The sequence below is a fragment of the Malaclemys terrapin genome, chromosome 3 (assembly GCF_027887155.1).
Source record: "Malaclemys terrapin pileata isolate rMalTer1 chromosome 3, rMalTer1.hap1, whole genome shotgun sequence".
Taxonomy (NCBI): Eukaryota; Metazoa; Chordata; order Testudines; family Emydidae; genus Malaclemys; species Malaclemys terrapin.
In genome coordinates, this window is record NC_071507.1 from 168236301 (window position 1) to 168258405 (window position 22105).

The following is a 22105-nucleotide window of genomic DNA, read 5'->3' on the forward strand; positions in this document are numbered from 1 at the left end:
CCACAGACAAAGTCGCGTGCTGCAATTCAAACTAATTCCTGTACAGCATTTGTATTAACTGTCCGTTTCAAACCTATGTGTACTTTGCATACATCCAAATGCACTTTGCTCATAGTAGTGTGTTCATTTAAGAAAAGAAAACCAGATTGGACAGGAAGAAAGGAACAATGGTCTTGTGAATAGGGCTCAGAAGATCTGGTTCAATTTTGTGCTCTGCCACAGACTTCATGTGTGACCCTGGGCAAATCCCTGATTCTTTCTGTGTCCCAGTATCCCATCTATAATGAGTTTACAACCGTAGACATATTATAGATGGGGCACTGAGACAAAGAAAGAATAAGGGACTTGCCCACGGTCACATATGTCTACAGTTGTAAACTCTTAGGGGCAGAGTCTGTCTCTTACTATGTGTATATATGGTGCCTCGCACTTGTTTGGGGTCTCTATTGTTCCCACTGTAATAATAGCAATGATAGGAAAATGTACACAGAAATACTTACTATCCTTGGAGAGAGAGGAGGGAAAAGCAAGTAAGAAAAAAGTGCAACACTGATCAGAACTGCAAAGAGAATAGAATAACAGTAATACAAATATGAGCTTTAGTAGTAATTCATTGTGGCAAAGAATCAATAGCTCATCTTAGTATTATTTATTATTTGTTTACGGTAGTGCACATACAGACAAAAGGGACTAAGTCTCTTAGGCTCAGTCCCAGGTACCACAAAGTTATGCATGCTAGATGTAAGCCTCATGGCTGAATCTAAATACTATAATCATGAACAGGGCCGGATTAACTCTCCTGTGGGCCTGGGGCTATTAGATTTTGTGGGGCCCCTGTATACAAGTCTTTTTCCTAATTTAAAACAAAATGATCACAATTATGGCCTCGAGGCTATTAACGCTATACTAAACTTGCCTTTTAATTAACATAAAGCCATTCTGTGGTTACATTTCAGTCTTTAAAAATGTAGAATATAGTTAAGTTAATTCAAAATAGCCTATTTCTTACCTTAGAACAGCTGCTATATTAGTTTCTTTCTGGGAGACAGTTTGGGTGCAGGAGGGGGCTCCAGACTGGGGCAGAGTGTTGGGTGCAGGAGAGGGTGAGAGGTGCGGGCTCTGGGAGGGAGTTTGGTGCAGGAGTGGATTCTGCTCCAGGACAAGGGGTTGGGGGTCTGGGAGGGAGTTGGGTGCAGGGTCTGGGAGGGAGTTTGGGTGCAGGAGGGGGCTCCAGACTGGGGCAGAGTGTTGGGGTGCAGGAGAGGGTGGTGGGTGCAGGCTCTGGGAGGGAGTTTGGTGCAGGAGTGGATTCTGACTGGGGCAGGGGTTGGGGTGCAGGAGGGGGTGTGGGGTCTGGGATGGAGTTTGGGTGCAGGAGGGGGCTTCAGGCTGGGGCAGAGTGTTGGGGTGCAGGAGAGGGTGGTGGGTGCAGGCTCTGGGAGGGAGTTTAGTGCAGGAGTGGATTCTGCCCTAGGGCAGGGGGTTGTGGTGCAGGTGGGCATGCAGGATCTGGGAGGGAGTTTGGTGCAGGAGGATATTCTGATCCGGGGCAGGGGTGCGGGGGGGGGTGGTGAGGTGCAGGCTCTGGCCAGGAGGCACTTACCACAGGCGGCTCCTGGACGGCAGTGCAGCAGGGCTCAGGCTGGCTGCCTGCCTGCATGCCATGGCTCCACACCGCTCACAGAAGTGTCCGGCTGCTGGCATGTCTCTGCATGCCCGAGGGGAGGGGAACAACGTGTCTCCGTGTGCTTCGCATGACCACAAACACTGCCCCCGCAGTTCCCACTGGCCAGTTCCTGGCCAATGGGGGAGCTGTGGGGACTATACTGGGGGTGGGAGCAGCACATGGAGCCGCCCCCTGCCAGGGGCCACAGAGACGTGCCAGCAGCTGGCCGCTTCCGGGAGCGGCATGGGGCCACATCATGCAAGCAGCCTGCCTGAGCTCTCCTGTGCCGGGGCACCCTTTAGCCTAGGGCCCTGGGCTGTAGCCCCTAAAGCCCATGCGTTAATCCAGCCCTGATCATGAACTCCTCCATTTACCATTTAGGGCTGATTAACTGCAATAGAATTATCAGGCAGCCTCTGAAAACTCATTTCCTGTGTTAACATGAATTGACTCCCTCCCCATGCTCATTTCCCTCATTAATGGATTTCACTTTTTATGCATTGTCACGAATGCTCTGCAGACTTGGACATTTTATTCCATGGGGACAGTGTGGTGGAAATTTTACTGTGGATCAGCATTAGGGTCCAGACACACTGTGTCAAGTTTTGAAAGCCCATGGCGCCTTCAGTATCTGGCACCCACAGAAAGTGTATTTTGTGGTGACTAGGTCAGTAGAGCTGGAATAAATTCAAAAATATATCTCTTTGGTCTCTTAGGTATATGTCTTACTTTCCCCTCCACATATCCATTTGAAAAGAATGCACATTCTTGATATATATTTCTGTACCCCACAAATTGTAGCCCTCAGGTTTTCCATTGGTAAAATGATTAACAAAGAAATATATTTTTGAAGTTTAATTTTTTTATTCACAGTTTTTTTTAAAACAAACATTTTGTTGAGTTTACTTTGGACACAAATACACAGTTATGGCTCACACTATAACATAGCTATTATTTGTTAAAAACATAACATGTAACGTATTGTAGTGGTTACACTATTTCCCCTTTCCTCTTAATTTTTTTCCACATCTTAAAGTGACATTAAAAGCCAAATCTGACCTACCTAGCAACACAGTCAAATGTATCTATCAAGTTTTCTTATCGACTGTAAAAGTACCTTTGGCTTGCTTTTGGTGTTAATGTAATACAAGTTAGCAGTATATCACAAAGCAAACATTGGACATTGAGTTTGATCTCTGGCTAGAACTTTGATGTATAGTTTTATAACATGCTCTAAAGCTTCTCTTTGCCTCATATCCTAGTAATGCTTATATAGTGCTTAGTTGCAAAAAGTTATAATTAAAGAAAGCTAAATCATGGGCCCAGTCCTGTTACTATTGAAGTCAGTAGCAAAACTCCCATTGACTTTCATAGGAGCATGACTGTGCTGTGTTTCTACTGTTTATAAACAAAATAAAAGTATATTTTGGCTAGCATATTAGGAGGTTTGTCTCCTAAAATGTTAAAATAGATAGTTGTGTAGCTGTAGTAGCGGATCCTGCAAATCTTCCATGCATGGAATTCCAGTTCAACATGGCGGGGGCTTGTGGACTCAGCCCACTGTTACCAATAATAAAGAGCTGTGTAACTGTGGGTGCAATCCTTCATGCCAGACATGCCTGGCAATAGAATTCCAAACATGGGCACCGTGCGGAATCAGAACTGGTTTCTTCTCTTTGCAGAGAAGCAGAAGGACAAGGGTTACATATAGTTTATGAATAAAAGCCAGTCAACATTTGTTTTTTATCCTGAAGTTAAATTTTAATCAAAATTTAATACTTTAATAAAGTAAGCAAGGGACAACACCCAATGAAACAAGCAGATACGTTGGCAATGGGCATAGAATAAGAATTTAGGCCCTGACCCTGCAGTCAGATCTGCACAGGTGGATTTTTATGCTTGTGGAGAATTCCACTGAAGTCAGTGGGATTCTGCGCTGCCACAAGGGTCTGCCCACACAGATCTGACTGCTTGGTGAGATTAAGCAGTTTATATCAGAGGTGACGGACGTCATTTGAAGTATGTGGAAACCTTTTTTCCAAGCTGGAATAAAAATAGCCCCAAAGTATATGCACTTTATTTAGGTAATCAAAACCTTATGTTGTTTACTTGACTCTAGCCAATGCAAACATTTGGCATTTATTCTGCTTTAGGAAATGTTTTGCTCATATTCTATGCTCTTACATTCTGTTGATGGTCATGCGCTGTAGAGTTTACAACATCCAAATGAAGCTTGATAGGCATAGATTTACCTGGCCTCTTTTATGTTTTCTAGTACTCAGGCTATCCCCCCCCCTAGTTCAGGAAAGCATCCATATTCAAGACAAACATGCTTCAGTACAGTCCTTTTCTGAACTGGAGGCTTTGTTTAATTCTCACACCCAATGAGGTGGCTATTCCCTCCCATAAAATAATTTGACCTATAGCACCCTAAATTCTAATAAAATTCCCACTGCACTCTCACTTAATGAGGCAACATACAATTCTACTTGTTAAATGAGAATATATGGCCAGGTTCCCTCTTGCAGTTTGGCCCCTTAGCACTACCGGAGTGGCATAAACTGGCTGGAAAATGCCTGGATCTTTCTAGTTGAGAATTCCCCCAGAATAGTTCTCTTCCACGCTGGCCCTGGACATGGAAGGGGGGTGAGACAGGATATGCCAGAAAGGTGGATGGGCAGGTGGCAAAGATCCAGATATTCTCAGCTGGTGGACAGTCTCTTGGGGTTAGTTACCAGCTCATGTAGTCTAGAGAAACCCCCAGTTAATCCATTTGACCCCTCCTTGCCCCGTGACCATCAGCAAAGACTGGGTGCAGCAGAGAATCTGGCTCTGACTTTACAGTACGGTATTCATTTTAGGAAAAGAAGCTATTTATCTGAAATTCTGGCAGGCTTAGGAGGGGTGACTACTGCTGAGAGATGGTCATGTCCCTGCTGCTTGCAGATGAGCACTAGAGCACACTTCTATGTACCGACATTACGTAGTGGATTTTAGCCTGTAGTCATGCCTAAAGTGCACATTAATTGATTTCAGATGAATGCTTGCATTACTATGTGCGCTTCCTGTAGATATTGATATATTCAGATGATCTTACACTCAGTATTAATTCCCTGCATTTATTCACTGTGTAACCATGTACCTCTTCATGTTTTAATTGCTTCACTGCTATCACAGAATTAAAATTTATGTATTGTTAAAAATGGCACACAGATTTTCTACATACCCGTGATGCTAGAAGTACACCCCACTGCCAGAAACAGAATGCACTACCAACACTGGCACCAAGAAGTTAGTTAGAATGCACATCTATTTTGTATCTTCAACCTGTATTGTATTTTCTATTTGTCCCAAATCATCATGTGCAAGGGCCTCCACTAAAGAATAAAGGTAAACAATATAGATAGATATCACATCTTCCAATGCTGTTAACACACTTTTTCCCCCTCCAGCATTGTTTTTTAATAATATTGAGCATTAGAAATTAACAATGTATTTTTGCTTTGAAAGATACAAAAACAATTAGCCTATCTGTCTGTTAATTTTTTTGGTCGAACCCATACACTTTCTTGTTGAATTATATTATATAGTGATTACTGAATTAACCTGTTATCCTTTATTAGTATATTTATTGCTCAAAATATTTGCTACTTTGTTAAAATGTACAGTACATGCAAGAATCACTTTTGAAAAAAGTGCTGACTTAAGAAAGCAAAAAACAGCATGTGAAATGGTATATCTTCCCTGCCTCTCCTAAGTGCTACGAATCATAATAATGACAGATATAAACTTGAATATAAATAAAGTGGAGATTCTAAAACCATTTAAAAGGGTCTGATATATCCCCAATATTTTAAGTAGCAGAGCCCTCAGCAGCAGCTAAATATTTTCAATATTGTAATAAGGTAGGATGTTCTAAATAGGTTAGGAATCTATCTTGCAGCCCTTACCCAGGTGATCAATCCAATTGACTTCAACAGGACTGCTCACATGAGTAATGGCTGCAGGGTTTGGTCCTTGGTATTCACTGTAGTAAGATTACATCAGAAATCCCTTTAAAAGACAAAGCATCATAACAAATGTAGAGTTTAGGAATGAAATCAAATGACTTTGTAAAAAGTCACCATTTAACATGGTTTTAGTCACTTAGATGTTTAATAGCGGAATCTGCCAAACCATCACAGAAGATACCAGTTCATCCTGTCGCTGCTGCTTGGACTTCTTGTTCACCCTTCTATGTCCTTGTCCTCCAGAGATGACTAATACTGAACTTGCTTTCATTTTCCTGGATCGCTGTCTTTTATTTTTAAGTGAGATGTTTTGATCCTTCAAGAGCTCATAAATTGTGCTGTCCTCCGGCCTACGTTCTAGGGAATTTGACCCATGAGACAATGTTAGGGACCCAGAAGATGAAGACATGTCACTTCTTTGTGCAATGGATCCTACTGAACCACCTAGCCATACTGCAGTATCATGAGTGTTACTTAGGGAAGAGCTTGGTCTGTCATTGTGCAGGACATTTTTTTGGTCATCTTCTTTAGATTCGGAGTTAGGAGGTAGACTGTTTCTTGATTTGCTTTTGTTTTTCTTGTTTACAGCTGTAACCATTACAAGGAATTTGACTGGGCCATTATGTGCATGATAGGATACCATTCCCCTTCCTGAAGCCAAAGAAAAATGAAAAGGTTATGTAATATTAATCTCACTCATTTTAGATCACTGTTTTACACCACAACTAGTTCATTCTCACAACAAATCATTTCAATTAGACTTGCATAACCCTGTCAAAAGAAACACAGCACGTAACAGCTTCTTCATATATTTACTGAAATGAAACATGGAATAATTTACAAAAAAATCTAAAGTACATTAAAGATGCATTAGGGCTGGAACAGAAATCTGCTAAAAGCAGGACATGAAGAGTAAGTTGACATTTAGTTCATACTTTTGTACTCTGTTTTCACAACAGCAAGAGTAAAGAAATCCTCAGCTGACTTGTTTTAACTGGCATTGTCACTACCTTAACATTACCTGCTTTCTCCAAGACTCCCCAACAAAATGAAAGGTTTTCAGTTAATCCTACTCCTCGCCTCTTGAATAGTATAAACACATCAATTCCAGTGCAGGAGGGCACTCCACACCCACGGAGGATGGGGTAGGATTTGCCCTGAAGTGCTGATCTCTAGTTGCAGTGGTGCATTCACAGGACAAATGGTGAATGAGCAATCTCAATTTAATTTTTTTTAAAAAGTATTTAGGCTGTGGGACATTGGAGGAGAAAAGAAGGATTTAAACTGTCAGTCAAAAGCTGGCACCAAAAGCAAATTGCTAGGGCTAAATTCAGATGATCTTTAATAACTTGAAAATATGTGGATCTTTCTTCAGAGTGGAGAAAAGATGCAACATTCTGCCATACATACTCCCACCTGCGTGGGGGGATGAGGTCCTGAGATGTGCCTGTATGTCAGACAAGATCATTGGCCTCAGGAAGAACCAGGCATAATTTGGAATGAGAGAAAGTTGTGAGATACCCAAAGATAGACAGATTATGTGAATCTGTGACAAATGCATATATAGTAAATAAAGGTTCCAAATAGACACAGGTGGATGTATCTCAGATCAGTAAGCTGTACAGAGAAACAGAGTTGGCATATCTACACACATCATCTAAGGGCCTGTCTACACAAGGCTTTTAAAGCAGATCAAACCAAGCTGATTCTGTTTGAAAATGGTTGCATACACATGATGCAGACCATCACCATGCACTAACTCAAAATTTGCTACTAACGCTGGGTTTGCTGCAAATTGAATTAGTGTGGTCTATATTGTTCATGTGGACGCAATTGCTGCACACCACTTTCTCCATGCTTCCAATGGTTATCCCACTGTGCCTTGTGGGTAGACAATTACTGATCTATCTGTTCCCATGTGTGCCTTCCCATGCTCTGGTGTCAAGTTCCCAGGAATTTCCCCCACCTCCCCCCGCTTCTTTAAAAGCTGACGCAGAGCCAGAATTTGCCAATTTGCATGTCCATTTCTCCCCCTTCCCCTCCGTTACTGAGTGTTTCAATATTCTTGCAATACAACTGCGATGGCACTCCAGAAGCCCAACAACATGCCTTGCACAGCTGCTTGGAGATGTGCTGAGACCCTGGATCTCATCACTATCTGGGGAGAAGTGTCAGTGTATGCCACTTTTGTGGCCAGCCAGAAGAATAAAGACCTTTTTGCAGACACTGCCAAGCAGATGTCCACAAGGTGTCATGACTGAGATGCTGACCCGTGCTGGATAAAAAGCGAGCCACTCAGAAGTAAGTACATTGAAACGAGGGACAGAAGGAGGCAATTTGGCAAGGGCCATATGACCTGTCCATTTTATGATAAACTAGACAGGATCCTACATAAGTATAGCACAACTTTTTCAAGACACCACGTGGAGTCCACTGGCCGCAATCTCCCCCACCTCGAGGATGACCAGCAAGGTCCAGTACAGCTTCAGTGGGAAGATGCTGGAGAGGAGCTGTCCCCTGAAAACCAGGATCTTTCTGAGACCCAGAACCCTGATGCAGATCAGCTGGAAAGCAAGGACCATGGGATACCCCCGAGAACACTACTACCTCAGTTCACTCCAAACCATCACCATGTGTTCACCTGATGCAAGCTGAAAACAGAACAGGTGTCCTATGTGCATGCTATTGGTGCGACTTGCATACAGTGAGATACCAGACGTGCATCAAAAAGTTTCGCATTATCTCCCATGTTTGACATATTGTTAGGCTGTGATCATGAAATTCTATCACTTAGGGCTTGTCTACACAGTGAGGTAATACATTCCATGGGGGGATGATTTCTAGAGCACACTAATGTGTTGGGCATTAATTGGTCCATGTAGACCCTACTGATCATAGGTGCTGGAACTAGGGGTGCTGCTGCACCCCTGGCTTGAAGTGGTTTCCATTATATACAGGGTTTACAGTTTGATTCAATGGCTCTCAGCACCCCCACTATACAAATAGTTCCAGCACCTCTGCTACTGATGTGCAGTAAAGGTTCCCTAGTGTGCTTTAACATAGTACCGTTTCAAACAGCACTACGTTAAAGCATAATATGGAACACTGAATGGACTAATTAACGCGCAACATGTTGGTGTGCTTTAGAAATCACACCCTCTAAAGCTAGAGTTGGCAACTTTCTAATTGCACAAAACTGAACACCCTTGCCCCACCCCTACCCCGCCCCTTCTGAGGCCCCGCCCCTCTCACTCCAGCCCCCCTTCCTCAGTCACTTGCTCTCCCCCACCAGCACTCATTTTCACTAGGCTGGGGCAGGGGGTTGGAGTGCAGGAGAAGGTGAGGGCTCCAGCTGGGGGTTCAGGCTCTGGGATGGGGCCAGAAATGAGGAGTTCAGGGTGCGGGAGGGGGCTCTGGAATGGGGCAGGGAGTGGGGTGCCGGAGGGGGTGCAGTGTCTGGGAGGGAGTTAGGATGCAGGAGGGTGTTCCGACCTGGGGCAGGGGGTTGGAGTGTGGGAGGGGGTTCACGATGTGATCTCCAGCCAGCCAGCGCTTATCTCAGGTGGCTCCCAGTCAGTGGCGCAGTGGGGCTAAGGCAGACTCACTGCCTGCCCTGGCTCCGCGCTGCTCCTGGAAGTGGCTGGTACGTCCAGCTCTGGCCCCTAGGCGAAGGTGCAGCTAGGAAGCTCTGTGCGGTGTGCGCTGCCCGCGCCTGCAGGTGCCGTCACTGCAGCTCTCGTTGGCTGCGGTTCCCAGCCAATGGGAAGCTGTGGAGCTGGCACCGGGGGCAGCGTGCAGAACTTCCCTGATGGCCCCTGCGCCTCGGGGTTGCAGGGACATGCTGGCCACTTCCGGGCACTGAGCGAAGCCAGGGCAGGCAGGGAGCCTGCCTTAGCCCTGCTGCGCTGCCAACCGGACTTTTAATGGCCCAGTCACGGGTGCTGACCGGAGCTGCCAGGGTCCCTTTTCGACCACATGTTTCGGTTGAAAACCAGACGCCTGGCAACCCTATGTAAAGTGCATTTCCCCACTGTGCAGACAAGCCCTTATATAGTAAGTGCAAGGTGGAATGATGAACTATCACAATTGCTATTAGAGACACACATATGAAGTGAGGCAATTATAAAAATTGGTGCTCTGAGATTCACATTCCTGATACTCAACCTGCAAACTATAAAAGTATATTTTCTCCAAATTTAATATGCCTGGAGCTTTGGACCTCCTAAGGTCCATAGAAAAACTCTCAATCCCAAAATAAATTTAAGAATTACAGTTCAGACAAAATAACCAAAGTGGAAATGGGAGGTTAAAAGTTAAAGATTTTTTTTATGACTTCAACTATGATATCCATACAATCCATCTATTTTTAAAGTTTCTCCTAAACATTAATGTTTTTAGGTTTGCCAATTAAAAACATAATGTTGTCTTCTCTTAAGTTATTGATACATATTGTTATTTTTCTGAATAGTAGTCAATCTTATTTTTATTTTTGTAAAGTTACAGGAGTTTTGGTTTTAAAAAGTTTATTATGGAAACTAGATATAAGCTGCTTGGCTTATAAGGTCTTCCTGCTTCCCTCCACAACTCAGAAATTCTAGGTGAAGTTCTGAAACCAAACTGTAGCTTCACCTATGCCACATCCAGCACACCTTTTTGAACCTTGCTTTATTATGGTAGTTAAGAGCAGAATTGAAATGTTTCCAAAATGTTGGCAGAGTTCTGATGTTTCTATCTCAGAAATGAATAACTACCAAAATAAGGTGCCTTATCACTTCAGCAGGCCCCCAAATGCTATAGTTGTCAAAAGCTAACCAATAAGTCAAATTTTACACTTCAAAACCTCAATGTTATGAAGTGATCATGTCACAAAAATAACCAATCAGGAAAAACACTGAACTTTCAATACCCATCTCTCCAAATCCAGTATGCCATTTCTCTCCAAATTTGGAAATAAATACCCCCTTGACTCTCCTTTGACATGCCAATTTGCTTTCTGGTATAACATTTCCAAAAAATTGTAGAGGAGAACAACATTTCTCTTTACAGTGGAAAGGCTGTTCAATCTTAGACACAGAGGTTTCTTCCCTCCATAATACATGGCTTGAAGAACTAATCTCCATCCCACTCTGCCTCAAAAGAACAACAACAGTTGTAGTCATGGACGCTGATTTAATAAAGCAAAAATAACAGAAGACAATAGAAATATGTTACAGATATACTATAAAACTAAGTAGGATCAACAAATACTCATAAAAAAGCTCAAACCATGTCCATACAATACACAAAATTTTACATATTTACTTGATTTATTGACTAATGTACTGCAAATCCAGTCTTCAGCATACCAGCATACAAAAATATATGAAAAATTTTACTCACCCGTTACTTTTGGAATTCCTTGCAAACGAGGCACTGGTAGTGCTACTATAATACCCAGATTTGTTCCAACTAACAATAATCCATGGCACACCAGCAGACTGGTCACAGAAACACGGTGTCCTGTGAAATTCAGAGAGAGCTGCATTATTTAACGGACATAACCTTTGATTTTGTAAAGGAAACCTACAGTAAACTGCACAGAATTACATTGTTATGGGCTCTGATTCAGCAAAACATTTAAACAGAAGCTTAAATATTTTGCTGACGCAAGGCCTTGAAACTTTACCTGCATGCCATATAACCCACATGAAATGAAATTACTTTTGAAATGCTGCTGAAAGCAGCTATATATTACTTCTACAAACAGGTTACTTTTACATATTCTTCGTCGCAACACTACAATATATAATACTATATAATACAAAACAGAATTATACAAGGCTACAGTGTTACATTGTGTTCAAGACTCAACACTGTCCATATTTCATGAGCATAACTGCATATTTTTCTACTTTTCTGTAACAGCTTGGTGTATTTTGGGATTGCTCAAAATCCTCGTAGCCTTTGAGGGAGAAAAAATATAACTGATTGATTCAATGCACATGGACTTTCAAAAAGTCTTTAACAGCCTCCCTCATGAATGGAAACTAAGTAGTTCTGTGACAAGAGGTGACGTTATGTCCTGAATTAGAAACTGGCTAAGAGACAGAAACAAAGAGATGGACTAAAGTGGTGGCCTGGTTCCCCCAAAACTCCATATTAGGTTAAGTATTGATTTATATATTCAGTGAGGTTCTGGCACAGCAGTGAAGAGTGAGACGGCAAAATCTGCAGAGGACATGACATTTTTTAGTATGGCCATTACTAGAAAAGATTGTGGAGAACTCCAAAGAGACCTAATAACATTAGGTGAATGGACAGCATGATGCTGATGAAATTCAGCATTGACAAATGTAAAATAATGCACATGGAAAGGAATAATGTAAACTATTTATACATATTGCTAGGTTCCACATTAACTGTAACCACTTAGGAAGAAAGACTAGATCTTCATTGTGGACAGTTCAATGAAAACCTCTGCTCAGTGTGGAGTTGTGGTAAAATAAATAAACAAATAAATAAAAAGGCTAGGTTACATATAGAAAGGGATAGAAAATAATAATTAGAATATCAGGATTGAATTACATTTCATTATTTGACATTTGACAATGTAAAAAGTTTCCTCTATGGTGTCATTTCTTCAATGTTCCCTTTCTTGCTGGTCCTTATAACTTGTATCTCTTTTGTAAAGTAATAGAATGGATTTTTCAGCTATCTGGAGTAAGAATGCATGTCAGAGCAAAATGGCTTCAGATTTATTCATTAAACCAGAGGTTCTCAAACCAGTGGTCCGCGAGCTCCATCAGGTGGTCTACAGATTGTTCCCTCTAAGATGTGCGCCTGGGCGGCCAGACATGAGAGAATGAAGGGCCACCCACCTAATTAGTGGAGCCGCGCAGGCATGGCTCCACTAATTAGGTGCCTGGACCCTGGAGAAAACGCACATGTAAGGTGAGGTGGTGGCCTTGGGGGGAATAGGGGGTAGGTGTGAGGGGACAGTGGGGTGAGAAGACGGGGTGGGGGAATTTGGGACATGCAGGGCTTCAGCAGCCAGAGAAAAAGACGACTTTCCCCAGCTCCAGGGCTATGGCTGCCAGGGAGAGATGGCCCTCCTTCCCAGCCCCAGCTCAGGGGCTGCTGTGGCAGGGTAGAGAGGGCACATCCATCACCTTAGAAAGGTAAGACTACTGGTATTAAAATATGAATTATGTGCTTTTATTTGTAAAACCAAAAAAACATTAATTATTATTAAGGTTTTTTTTAATATAGCGCTTTTATCCAAAGTGCTTTACCATAGTTAGCTAACGGTACAAACAACATTTGGAAAGATCATTAAGTGGTCTGCAAAAAAAAAAAAAAAAGTTTGAGAACCACTGCATTAAAAAATAAACAGGGGACAGAAGATTTTGATTAATTAATTGAAAGCCTGGAGAGCATTGGAAAGCAAAAGCACTGGAGAGAAAAAAGGATGTTAGAATGTGTAAGGATAAAAGAGACAAAACAGTCATCAAAAAGCATGTGAGAGAAACAGTATGGTCTTATAAAGCAACATCTAACAGTGCTAGTCAAATCTACTTACAAATATAAATCAGGCATAATGAAAAAATCCACAATATTAGTTTTTCTCTTTCTCCCTTCCTCTCTCTGGTATAGCAAACAATAAGAAGTCATCTTAGCATACAATTAAAGTTCTATGTCTACAAGTAAATTATTATGTGTCTTGTGAAAGCTTAATATTTTTAACTGAAATATAAATGAGGAGATGTGTTAGGTTTCCAAAGGGGAGTATGCAAGTGTGCTCCTTTCACAGCTGATCAGAGGGACAGACTTGAAGGAGACTGAAAATTCTACCCTTACAGTCAGAGGGTAGATGGCATTAAAGTGATTGCAGCTGGATGAAAATGGAGAATGGAAGACACCTATCAGAGAAAAAAATCATCATATCCCAGAATGATGCCAGAGGCTACAGCCTTGCTCTGTTTGTGAAAGTGAAGGCAAATAAAAACACATTAATAAACCAATACATTTCCTTGTTGAAACAAAGAACCTACTAAGCAAAGAACAGTAAGTATTATACATGGTACCCACCAAACCAAACTCACATCTTCTAATATTAGGTTGCCTTTCATACTCAGATATTATGCAGATATTTCTATATACTAATTATGATTTTCTCAATTGCACAATTTCATTAGGCTTAGTTTGGGATGGGCACAAACCAAAATCATTTCTAGTTATCTCTGAACTTGAGAAGATCTCAAAATACACAACTGATTCCAGATTTCCAAATTTAGCAAATATCTTAATAGACCAAAATGAACCAAATCCTTGGTTCCAAACACCTCTGAATTTGGGGGTTTTCAAGAGCCAAATTTTGTGGTTTAGCTCATCCATAATGCAAACAAGCTAATGTTCCTAAATATATAACATCTTTGGGTCCAATCCTACTGTTCTTAAGCAGGCAAAACTCCAGTGGTAGTTTTACCTATCTAAGCACTGCAGTAATGGGATCTTCATATATCTAATATCTGCAATGCCTTTTAGGGTGTTCAACACTGGGGAAAAAATCTCAATGCCTGTCTTCACACTTTAGCCTTGAAGCAAATTCCAACTGGTAATTTGCACCTGTGAAGTAACATTATTATTTCCACATGTGAAAATAGTATGTGATTTGCAGGCAGAATAGAGTCCTATATATAGAACACAACCTTATGCATGAACCACTAAAAGTGAGGTCAAAAGGAAAAGTGCTTGCTTTGAAATCTTGGGAAAGCAGGAAACATCTGCATGTGAATACGTATTTTTGACATAACTTATAGTAATGTGTGATGACAAATAAAACCACTCATAAAAAGGTTTAATTGTTGTTTGCAAAATAAGATTTGTAATCTTGCTATGGTGTGCAAATCTGTGACTTTTAAAGTTTGTTTATTTTATCCCAGGGGGAAACAAATGCAAACAAGCAATGGCCCCTGATTAATTTAATGTGTTCTATCTAAAAATAACAACAACAAGATATTCACCATTACAGTCTTCAAGAGAAGGTGATAAATATAAAAGCTAAATATTAGTATTCCTGTATTAAATGAAATCTTTCAGATGAAATTGGACTAATACTTAGTGGAATTGTTAAACTAGTAAACTTAATAAGACCCTGATCCTGGGAAGACTTATGGACATGCTTAATTGAGCAGGCTCATTTATTCTATTTTTTTCAGGTTCAAGCCTCCATCTAGATCTTCCTCAGGTATCAGCTTTTGACTCTGGTCCTGCAACTGGATATGTGTAAGTGAAACTTTTGCCCCTACACAGAGCCCTCTGCAGTCAGTTCTATGCAGGGATGCACCTGCACAGATTCTGCTGCAGGATCTGGCCCAACCTGCAAATTAAACTGCCTAAAAACCCTACAGTGCTGTTTATTGTATCAGACTACCCTCCCAGCTTTCCCTCTTTTTACTCTTTTGTAGGACGGCAACTTGATAAAAAAACCCTTTAACAGCGATGAGGGTTTATTAACTACAAATGAGTGTACTTTATTTTCTATAGAGAGGAAATGAGAAAATGTTTTTTCTTTGTCTCTCTTTCTCATCAGTTTCCAGGAAACACATTCGTAATGTTAGAGGATAAAGAACGGAAACTACCCCTTTGTTAGATAGGTAACTTGTCATCATCCATAAGCACAAAGAAATCAGATAGTTCAGGGTCAGCAGAATCTCTCTCAAAGGACAGACTGCATTACAAATTTTAAAAACACCTGGGAAATTGTTTGGTTTGAGGATATTTAAATATCAGTGTTCTTTACTGAAAAATAAAATGTGTGATCATGAAAAAAATACAATCTAGTTAATAAAAATGTGGCATGTGTATAGTATGACTATTAATTAGTACTACTTTAAAAAAACCTAGTGAACAAGGAAGCATGGTATACATGCCTTAAGTAGACTATATGAATTGTGACAGGGGTTGTTGCAAAGTTGCCTATTTGAACTGTGGACCAAATATATTGGGCACAAGTTTGCCCTCAAAGGCAACATATATAACATATTGGCAAGAGGTGTATGCTCATGCCACACCTAGTGTCTTTTCTACAAAGGCTACTAGACCTCTTCTGTTACCAGCTAAAGGGGTTGGTCCTTTGGCTATAGTGGTAGCAGGGTGTACTGAGCTGAAGATACTGGGTTCTAACCCCTTGTGTTTGCTGGTATCTTGCGATTAAAACAATTGCTATGTTTAAACTTTCCAGTATTCTAGAAACTGACAGTTCTCTCAGCTTCATCTTTTCCTCACACCAGGCCCCCCCATTAGATCCCTCACCCATTTCATCTCCTGCAACCTAATCCACTCCCATACATTCCGTTGCATTAAAAACATAGGCCCAGCAGCAGAGAAAGAGATCCATCAGGAGGCCCTTTATAGTTCCCTGATTCCCAGGACCAGTCTATGTTTGCACTGAGGCCCTGGATAAATCAGAGTAATCTAGGAACTGCTCTAATTTATGGCAGCTGACTACATGTTTAAACATTGCACCCACTGAACATAGTTAGATTGGAGCATGCTCAGGCCACTTCCCCTCTGGAGCTGAAGCGTGGGGGCGCTCATTCAACACCAACTGAGAACTCTCTCGCACCAGAGGAACTCTCAGCTGGCCGATTCCTGTTCCTTTTGAGTCACATAAGTAGTCTAAAGGGCCAGAATACAACCAATATCCAGCCCATAAATGGCAGTATTCAGGAACTCCCAAGATCATGGGAGTAACTGCCTTCCACTACAGATCTCCTCTCCCCTGGCACTACCTCCCCAAGCAGAAGCCATCAGATGCCTCCCTGACAATGTATCAGATAGAGAAAAACACAATGACATTATCGGTTCATGTTTGTTATGGGCTATGTCTGCTTTTTTATTATTCAACTCTGCCAGCTTGCAGTTATTAGGAAGACAATCCTTTCCTCTGCCATTTCCTCCACGTTTCACTCTTGTCTTACCGTGCACTCTGCAGTAGGTTGCAATGTTACCTTTCCCAAGGTAGAACAGGAACATTCTTTGTGGCAGGGAAGGCAGGCCGGGACATTGAAAGCTGTGTTCACATGGCAATAAAATTGTGAAAACCTAATGCTAAATTACTTTGTGTTGTGTAACTTCAGCAGAGCCATATAATTCAAAGTGACCTTTCCCTCCTGGAGCAGTAGGAGACAGATAAAAGGATTATAATTTTCCTCTCACTCACACTGATTCTACAGTAAATGTAATTCCATTAACCGCAATGGATCTACTGAGGTAAAGAAGAGCAGAATCACAGCAAATCCCTGAGTTAAGCTGGTTTTATGGTCCCTTCGTGTGCTGAGAATCTGATCCAAGGAGTCCAGATTCTTGATAGACTTGTCATGACATTGGGTCTATTCTTCCTGTAGCAAACATTCTCTTGCACATTAGGAGGATTTTTAGACTAACTTCTTCCCCCTGTTCTTCTCATCTCTGAGTTCAATAAACCGTGAGCTTTTACTCACTCTATGTTAATGAGCCTCTGTCAAACTGCATACAATTAACTGGGTTGTTCCATTTAAAATACAAACATTCCCTTGCAGCACACATCCGAGCCCTGGATGGACAGCATGAATCAAATGCCCACACACCCCTAAGCATTTCTCAGCACAATACGTTACAATACAAGACTTCTAAACATGCAGTCATTTCACACCACTCCTTTTTAGCGTCCAGTATATTACACACCGTCTGATGTGGTCTTTGGCTGTTTTCGTTTTTAATTGTAAAAGGCTCTGAGCAAATTTATTATGCAAACCACCTACTTCTCTCTCTTTTAACCTTTTTGGTTACAATGTTGTGGGATCATGCTCAGAGATCCAAGAACTGCTACTGAATAACTGGAATGCATTTCATGTTTCAAATGGACACTATTGTAGCATTTTTTCTGCACAATTTCCACTCTTAAAAAAACCTTTGACTCACAGGAGAGGTTTTTGAAAGAAAAGAAAAACCCCTAAAGTTTTGAGAATTACACAAGAGGATATTAAAAATAGCCAAAACTCTTTTACAGGAAAATGTTGGTCAATTACATCAATTACATCAGCCTATTTTATTACCATGGCAATGACAGCTTAAACTAAATATTTTCAAGATGACTTTTTTTTCATTACACTCATAGAGAACAAACATTTTCAACAAGGAATTCAACACTTTCTTTGCACCACTGTAGGAAATATTAACTTAGTGTTAATCTTCTGTTTATGCTGATCCTCATCCTTTTGCACAAATAGGACAAATTAAATGGAATGGCCCATTTAAACACAGAGCAAGAAGAAAATTCAGTAACCAGTCTTCAGTGTGGGAGTTACATACAATTTAGAATAGACTCTTAATAGAGCACTGTAAAAACGAAGAGATACTAATGACACCATTTACAGTGGAGCTTTATTTTGAAGCGAATGCAATATATAGTAGGTAGGGTGAGACGATAAGTAGGTAAGAAAGGGATTTATTTTTTAAATCTAAAATTTTATACACTATTCTGTTTAAGGAAAAAAATACTTTCAGTGCCAAAAAACTGATCATTGTTCAAATCAAAGCAGCACGCTGACCCTCCCCCCCCCCACCCCCTTCCCCGGTGCTGGGCTAAGCTGCATTTGGGGCACATGGGTGCAAGTGATCTGAATATCATCCTTAGGTACAAATAGGGAGATTTGGAAAGAAAAATGAAACCATATCTTTTAATACCATTGAAACATTTTGGACTTGGAGAACTTTGACAAGGAGACGGACTGGAAATAAATGAAAAACAGGCATGAGCCTAAATTCCACTGCAGAGAGGCATGCAGCCATATTGCAGGCTAAATTCTGATACTCTACTTTGGCCAATAATTGTTTCCAAACACTTAATGAAATGTGAATAATTGAGGAGATGTCAATCTCCTGATAGACGCTTCCCCTTCCATCATGGCCAGCTCTGCCATTTCCTCCCTCCTCCTTACAGCCAGTTCATGTCCAGCCTCTCCTGAACAATCCTTTCTAAGTTAGGGTTGCCAGGTGTCCTGTTTTCGACCAGAATGCCCCGGTCAAAAAGACACCAGCAGGTCCGGCTCCTAGGCAGTGGGGGGGAGCACAGGACACCGCGTGCTGTGCCTGCCCCAAGCACTGGCTCCACAATCCCACTGGCTGGGAACCACGGCAAATGGGAGTTGGGGTGATGGTGCCTGTGGGCAAGAGCAGCATACGGAGCCTCCTAGCCCCCCCACCTAGGAGCCGGACCTGCTGGCCGCTTCCTGGGCGCAGCGCTGTGCCAGGACAGGCAGGGAGCCTGCCTTAGCTCCCCTGCACCACTGACTGGGAGCCGCCGAGGTAAGCCCACACACCAACCCTGAGCCCTAACCCCCTGCCACAGCCCTGAGCCCCCCCAAACCTAGAGTTCCCTCCTGCACTCCAAACGCCTCATCCCCGAGCCCACCCCAGAGCCTGCACCCCCAGCCCAGAGCCTGTACCCCCTCCTGCACCCCAACCCCCTGCCACAGCCCACAGCCCCCTCCCAATCCCAAACACCAAATCCCTCCCCAATCCACAGCCTGGAGCCCCCTCCTGCTCCTCAAACTCCTCATCCTCAGCCCCACCCTGGAGCCCGCACCTCTATTAGAGCCCTTCCCCCCTTCCATGCCCCAACCCCTTCCCCCAGCCCAGTAAAAGTGAGTGAGGGTGGGGGAGAGTGAGGCATCGAGGGAGGGGGAATTTAGCGAGCAGGGGTGGGGCATGGTCTCAGGATAGGGGCGGGACTACAGTGTTCGGTTTTGTGCAATTAGAAAGTTGGCAACCCTATTCTAATTGTTTCCCTCCTTCCCATTGCTTTTCCTTTTCCTGGCACTTCTGAGGCTCCCACTGTCCTTCCTAAGTGGGAGTCTCTCCCCTTTGCTTCCTTCCACGTTCCCAGCAAAAGACTCCCCTTGTCTCTTCCAACCCCTTGTGTCAAAACCTCCTCCTGCTTACTTTCCAAAAGGGGATGTCATGCATACCAGAGGTGTTTTTTATCAGATAAAATCATGTTTTTTACTGCCATGGGAAAAACTACCAATTCCAGTTCAAGGCATTTTCTGTTTTAAAAACTGTTTCATTAGCGCACACCACATTACACTTCATTGTAGTTACGTATTCAAATTGTGATTACATAAGGTTGGAGATTTGGAAATTAATTTAGGGTTGTACAAATAAAAAGTAAAGCCGCAGTAGGCGTAATATTAATATATGTAATATAATACTGAACATCGAAATGTCTACACATTTTAGTTCAGTATTTTCTCAAGGAACTTTCACATATCATGACTCATATTTCAGTTTTCAATATTATTTAACTATTATATATGCTAAAAAACTATTATCAAACTGCTAAATATTTCCCAATAATTGTCACTAGTATATTCTGGTAATTATTTTATTTTTCCCAGTTTATTTACCAGTGCCCTGTCCTAAACTAGTTTTTCCCTGTTAAATTGCCAACCCTGTTTCCAAAACCAGTTCCCCTCTTTCTTTTCAGGAATCCTAGACCCTTGAAGCATTTCTATAGTCAATACAGAGGTCACATTTCTTATTCCTAACTCATGCATTCTCTGCTTTAAAACTATTATTTTGCTATTGTCTACAAACTTTACTGTTGGTAGCTGTGAATGTGAGCACATGCTTTAACACATTAAATTAATCCCATAGGGTAATAGAAAGAAACCTACATAAACAAAAAAACATTTGGAGTAAGGTCTTCAATCTTTTATTTTCTGTAGTAAAACAATTACATGTGTGTTTTTAAAAAAACTAAACTGGGTTGCCACTTTAATTGTTACAGCAAAAAAACAATCGTTATATTACAAATAATTATTTTCAGAATAGGATTAGATGCCAAGATGTCATTGTAAGAAAAGAGAATAGCTACCTTTAATGAAATTATGATTAAGGATTATCTGTAATTCTAGCAACCTGTTAAATAAAGAGTAGATGTTCTCTGTGCAATGCTGCTTTTGCATTTCACAGTGTGCAGTGGGACATCATCAAGTTATAACCAAAAAGTATTAGGAAAAGTAATCTCTAACTAATTGCCCAAATTTGGAAAGAGATGCATGCAAAAATGCATTTTTGCTTTCAGTCACTCGAGGCCCAGATATAGTGCAATGGACACACACAAATTAGGATGCCTGTGTGTAACTTGTGCATGTGAATACATATACTTTTACATGTACCCTTTTGAAATATGGGCAAAAGCTATTCTATTTTGAGAATTTATCAAGTGGGCTATTTCAGCATTGATTTTATTATTTATATCCTATTGTAGGAAAAGATTGAATGTACAGTGACATAAGTAATAGTATAATTTATTGTGCTATCAACTATTCAGTTCTAACAAGAAAATTAATCCTGAGTCTCAAGTGCAGTCAAGCTCAGCACAGGAATCCTGTGTGGTGGGTCGAAGTCGTCTGTAAGCCACTCACCATTGTAGTCCCTCAATTCCCAGGGCAAGTGAGTTCCTGGTATATATTTGAGCAGACTTGGGGCTGTGCTAGCCTGCCAATTTGTAACAGCCCCTGTGCCAGGCACCTGGCAGCCAGTGGCTTTATGCCATCCTGGGATTCCCTTACATCAGGGGAATCCCTAGCTGTTCATTGGGCATAAAAGGTTGTTACAAGGAGGAGGGAGGAAAATTGTTCTTCTTAACCTCTGAGGATAGGACAAGAAGCAATGGGCTTAAACTGCAGCAAGGGAGGTTTAGTTTGGACATTAGGAAAAACTTCCTAACTGTCCGGGTGGTTAAGCACTGGAATAAATTGCCTAGGGAGGTTGTGGAATCTCCATCATTGAAGATTTTTAAGAGCAGGTTAGACAAACACCTGTCAGGGATGGTCTAGATAATACCTAGTCCTGCCATAAGTGCACGGGACTGGACTAGAAACCTCAAAGGTCCCTTCCAGTTCTATGATATTGCAAAAGACCAACAGTCCTAGCCTGATATCCTGCCTATGACAGTCGCTGGGAACCACAGCGAGGAAAGGAGCAGAACGCTGGCAGCTCTCTGGTGGCTGTACCGCCCCCATCCCTGTCCACCCAGCCCTGTGCTCTGGCGGGGCTGCTGCTGTACGGACGGAGAAGACGCAGCTCCATGGAAGGGCAGGGGGGCGGGGCAGGGCTGAGGGCATTACAGCCACTCCAGAGGAGTATCTTTCCGGTACGCCATACCAGCTATAAATATCTTGCTGGTACGGGGTACCGTGCCACTGTACTTGCACTGCTGCATATCCTCTCTTAGTGGTCTTTTATGCAAGCTGAAAAGTCCCAATCTTTTTAATATCTCCTCATATGGAAGCTACTCCATACTGCTAGTCATTTTTGTTGTCCCTTTCTATACCTTTTCCAATTCAAATCATAGGTGGAGCTAGGGGTGCTGGGGATGCAGCAGCATTCCCTGGCTTGA

The 22105-nt window shown here is 41.9% G+C and overlaps 1 protein-coding gene across 4 annotated transcripts in view; it reads right to left on the reverse strand.

Annotated features, from left to right (window-relative positions):
• Nucleotides 1-2863: 2863 nt before the first annotated feature.
• Nucleotides 2864-22105, reverse strand: part of ARHGEF10 (Rho guanine nucleotide exchange factor 10) — a 166557-nt gene continuing 147315 nt past the window's right edge. For all 4 annotated transcript variants that reach the window (XM_054023863.1, XM_054023861.1, XM_054023864.1 and 1 more), the window contains 2 exons: nucleotides 11056-11175; nucleotides 2864-6327 (listed from right to left, as the gene is read on the reverse strand). In XM_054023863.1, the coding sequence (XP_053879838.1) occupies nucleotides 5813-6327; nucleotides 11056-11175 (635 nt within the window). In that variant the 3' untranslated portion in view covers nucleotides 2864-5812. The remainder of the gene's footprint in view (nucleotides 6328-11055; nucleotides 11176-22105) is intronic.